The 4825-nt window shown below is 40.7% G+C and overlaps 1 protein-coding gene across 1 annotated transcript in view; it reads left to right on the top strand.

Annotated features, from left to right (window-relative positions):
• Positions 1–3207: 3207 nt before the first annotated feature.
• The window catches only part of LOC107744819 (prickle-like protein 2), a 40226-nt gene continuing 38608 nt past the window's right edge, over positions 3208–4825 (top strand). The window contains exons 1-3 of the mRNA XM_016558640.1: positions 3208–3267; positions 3374–3406; positions 3761–3874. Of these exons, the coding sequence (XP_016414126.1) occupies positions 3208–3267; positions 3374–3406; positions 3761–3874 (207 nt within the window). The remainder of the gene's footprint in view (positions 3268–3373; positions 3407–3760; positions 3875–4825) is intronic.

Genomic DNA, 4825 nt, shown 5'->3' with positions numbered 1-4825 from the left:
TTTGTTTTTATAAAGTAGGCTATTCTGTTACATGAAAGAAATTACACATTCATGGATTTTCCTGTAAAATACAGAATTTTGGGACCAATTTTATATTTGTTGTCTTTACTATGTACCTACGTGAGAAAAACAAATCCTTACACCTATCTGATACAATACAGGCTAATTATTGCTGGCTAATTATACATATACAGTTAGGTCCATATATATTTGGACACTGACACAATTTTCATAATTTTGGCTCTGTATGACACCAGAATATAAGTAAAATGAAACAATCAAGATGACATTGAAGTGCAGACTTTCAGCTTTAATTCAAGGGGCTGAACAAAATATAACATAAAATGCTTAGGAATTACAACCATTTTTATACACAGTCTCCCTATTTTCAGGGGCTCAAATGTAATTGGACAAATTAATATAATCATAAATAAAATGTAAATTTTACATTCCATACAGGATCCTTTGCAGGCAATGACTGCCTTAAGTCTGGAGCTCATGGACATCAGCAGAGACTGGGTTTCTCCTTTGTGATGCTTTGCCAGGTCTTTACTGTAGCTGACTTCAGTTGTTGTTTGTTTGTGGCTCTTTCTGCCTTTAGTTTTGAAAGAAAAAGTGAGTGAAGTGATGTGTGGCCAAGTATGGTGACCCATACTCAGAATTTGTGCTCTGCATTTAACCCATCCAAGTGCACAAACCCAGTAGTGAACACACACACACACACACACACACACACACACCGTGAACACACACCCGGAGCAGTGGGCAGCCATATTGCTGCGGCATCCGGGGAGCAACTGGGGGTTCGGTGCCTTGCTCCAGGGTCTCACCTCAGTCGTGGTATTGTGGGTGGAAGAGAGCGCTGTACATTCACTCCCCCCACCTACAATCCCTGCCAGACCTGAGACTCGAACCCTTGTCTTTAAAAAGTGAAATGCTGCTCGATCAGGTTGAGATCAGGAGATTGACTTGGACACTGCAGAATATTCCACTTTTTTACCTTCAAAAACTTCTTGATTGTTTTTGCTGTATGTTTTGGGTCATTGTCCATTTGTACTATGAAGCGCAGTCCAATCAACTTTGCTGCATTTGACTGAATCTGGGCAGAGAGTATATCTCTATACACTTCATAATTCTTCTGGCTGCTTCTGTCTTCTGTCTCATCATCACTAAACACCAGTGACCCAGTGCCACTGGAAGCCATGCAGCTCATGCATCACACTGCTCCACCATGTTTCACAGATTATGTTGTATGCTTTGGATCATGAGCTTTTCCAAACCTTCTCCATATTTTTTTCCCGTCATTCTGGTACAGGTTGGTCTTAATTTCAGCCGTCCAAAGAATGCTTTTCCAGAAGTGTTCTGGCTTTTTTAGATGTTTTTTGGCAAAGTCTAATCTGTCTTGTTTGCAGCTTGTGGTGAAGCCTCTTTATTTGCTCTGGTGAAGTCTTCTCTTGATTGTAGACTGACAGAGACTCGTCTGCCTCCTGGAGAGTGTTCTTCTCTTGGCTGGATGTTGTGAAAGGGTTTTTCTTTACCATAGAGAGGATCCTCAGATTATCCACCAATGTTGTCTTGTGTGGATGTCCAGGCCTTTTTATGTTGCTGAGTTCACCAGTGCGTTCTTTTTTTTCTCAGAATGTACCAAACTGTTGATTTGGCTACTCCTAATGTTTCTGCTATCTCTCTAATGGATCTGTTTTGTTTTTGAAGCCAAACAATTGTCTGACATCTTCCAAATGCAACACTTAGAATCAACTCTAGAACTTTTACCTGCTCAACTGATGTAGAAATAACGAAGGAATAGCCCACAACAGTCCATGAGCTTTTGGGACAATTGTCCAATTACTTTTGGTCCCTTGAGAAAGGGGGGAGGCACATATTAAAGAGCTGTAATCCCTTAACCTTTCCTCCACTTTTGATGAGTATACCCTCAAATTAAAGCTCAGAGAGTGCACTTTAAAGCTCATATGCATTATATAACTGTAACTTGAATGTGTTTTGGTGAACAGCTAAAATAACAAAAAAATTGCCTGTGTGCAAATATACTGTATATGGACCTAACTGTATGTTGTTACATTGTGCTTACATTTAAAGTACCTTCATATAATTTCATACTACACTGTTGATGGTAACTCAATCATAAACCTACCCATATTCCAACTTTAATAGCAGCAAATGAAAATCTGGCAAGAGACATACACAACAACACACATACACAATAAGTGCATTGCATCATAATTTAAAATGTATGTATATAATAGTTAAATATGCCTATATATAGTTAAGTGACACCATAAATTATACAATAAATGTAAATTGATATTTTAAAAGTTTTATTGAGAAAATAAATTTACATGAATAATTTAATTTATTCAAACACTACCACAATTTAGACAAGAGAATGCAAAAGCACATTCCATACAATATTCATGATTTTGTTTAGTATTACATATTAAGCCATGACCACCATTTTAAATATGACACTGATGCATCTTTGCCAAATTTTTTAAGTTGTGTAATGACTGATCTGAAGACCAACACACTGATCAAGGCCCCTTGATTTTACACACAACTTTTAAGAGGTTAATGCAACAGTCCTTAGACCACTTATTTAGTGGGGTAAGATGATCTCCCATCTTTTTCTCTTGACAATAGATGCCACTATTTTCTCTTGACCATAAATTATCACTTTTGATGTATGGCTATTATATTTTTCATTTTGTCATTTTATGTGAATATTAAAGGCCTGCAGGGCCACAGTGGAGCAGACCGCTTATAGGAACAATGAGGAACTGGGAACTCGGAAGATAGCGGTGGAGTGGCTAAGGAGAATGATTTTTAGATCTCTCTCGGGAGAGAGAGGCTGGGAGGGATCTGTGGAGAATTTTGTGCTGGATGGAACCTGTGGAAAAACAGGAGATTTCATGTTGGAAAGGTCAGCAGGAGTAGAGGTGATTTCATGATGGACGGTACCAGTAGGGACAGGGCACTTCCTCTTAAAAAACAGTAAATACTGCAGAGGCCAGCTGCAGCTCACCCTCAGCAGTGGAAGTGTGGGCGGGGCTCCTTTCCATACCTGCGAATTCCACTAAGACTCCCTCGGGGATGGGCGATGTTGCCGGCTTGTGCACCTGGTCAGATGGAAAATGGAACTCGGGCTCTGGGGCGCTAGTTGACTCAGTCCTCTTTTCAGGCTCATGCATCATGGCAGGCTGGGGCTTTCTGTCTGCGCTAGGCTCAGGCATTCGCTCTGTGAATGGAGCAGTGAATGGAGATCCATTGTTCACCAGCACCCACTCCACAAATGTGGCGAAACTCCCCCGAGGACCATCTCTGGGCAGGCGTGCCTTAGATCACTTGCTAAGGCTAGCATAGTAAAAACACAAAGCGAGCAAACTGGGAAGTGAGTGAGGCATGCCAGCAGATCTAAAACGTTCCTTGTGTGGTTATTTAGGGCTTGTCCTTTTTGCTCCAAACAGAGCAGAACTACTTGTATACCTATATTTTTTTAACGCTGGTTATTCTGTAACGGGCTCTGTGGTTATACACAAGCATTAACTCATTCTGAAGAGAAACTGAACATTAACACAAACATAAAGACAATAACCGGCAGGGAAAAAAATAAATAAAAAGAGAGTGTATATACAAGGAGGACTTATCGAGAAGCATCTGCAAATTATATGTAACCAAAAGAACAAACCAAGGCATGCTCCGAAACTAAATGGAGCAGAGACACAACAACTCGTGTTAAACACAGGTTCATCAGTATTACAGCTTTTTCCCAGAGGATAAGGTTCCTTATGTCAACAGCATTGGTGAAAAGCATCGGATCAAGCAACTCCTTCAACAACTGCCACCGCATGACAATGAGGTCTGTTAGTACGGTCATGGCTCAAAGTTTTTAATACAAACATGGATAACTACAACAGATATCTAAACACTACAGCTGGTTCAGTCCTAGACACATAGTTATGTGTTTTGATATCATCTTGAGTTCAACTTGTCTCTACGTATTTTAACACTAGACCAGAGGTCTTCAGCCCTGCTTCTGGAGACCCACTGTCCTGTAGAGTTTAGCACCAGCCTTAGCCCTTGTGCGGTCTTCGGTCACTTCTGACTGGAGAATTTTACATTTTGAATTTTTAAAAATCGTAGCTTCACCAGAATGGTACGAAACTTGGTGACTTTTATGGCACTTGGTATGTGAACACACAAAACAATTGAGGGCATGATTTGAAAAAGCTAAGTGGTCGTAAAAAAATAGTTACACTCATGGTCTTCGGTCAAAAATGTAACCATAGGGAAAAAAAACATAGGAAATTAATGGGAAATGGGAAAAATTTACAGCGAAAATGAAGGGAATGTTTTCTAAAAGATCTAGAGTGCAAAACCAACACACTAACTCACACACGTGCGGACACACACTTGTACACACATACACACAGTGCCGGCCCGTCCAACAGGCGGTACAGGCGGTCGCCGCGGCTGCGAGGTTGTCAATTAAATTTCAAGATGTAAAGTCTTGACCAGGGGCGCATCAGGTACTCACGAGCGAGACTATGGGTGCTCCAGAGAGGGAACAAAATGTCAAAAACAAAAAGTGGATCCCATTGCAAGAAACAAAAATAATCCACGTCCAGGCACTCACATAGCAGGCAAAAATATAAAAAAGCACACCTGTGCCTGCTATGTGAGTGCCTGGACATGGATTATTTTTGTTTCTTGCAATGGGATCCACTTTTTGTTTTTGACATTTTGTTCCCTCTCTGGAGCACCCATAGTCTCGCTCGTGAGTACCTGATGCGCCCCTGGTCAAGACTTT

This window comes from Sinocyclocheilus rhinocerous, unplaced genomic scaffold, assembly GCF_001515625.1.
Source record: "Sinocyclocheilus rhinocerous isolate Xijiao unplaced genomic scaffold, SAMN03320098_v1.1 scaffold378, whole genome shotgun sequence".
NCBI lineage: Eukaryota > Metazoa > Chordata > Actinopteri > Cypriniformes > Cyprinidae > Sinocyclocheilus > Sinocyclocheilus rhinocerous.
The sequence above is the reverse complement of the archived record's forward strand: the minus strand, read 5'-3'. Positions and strand labels throughout refer to the sequence as shown.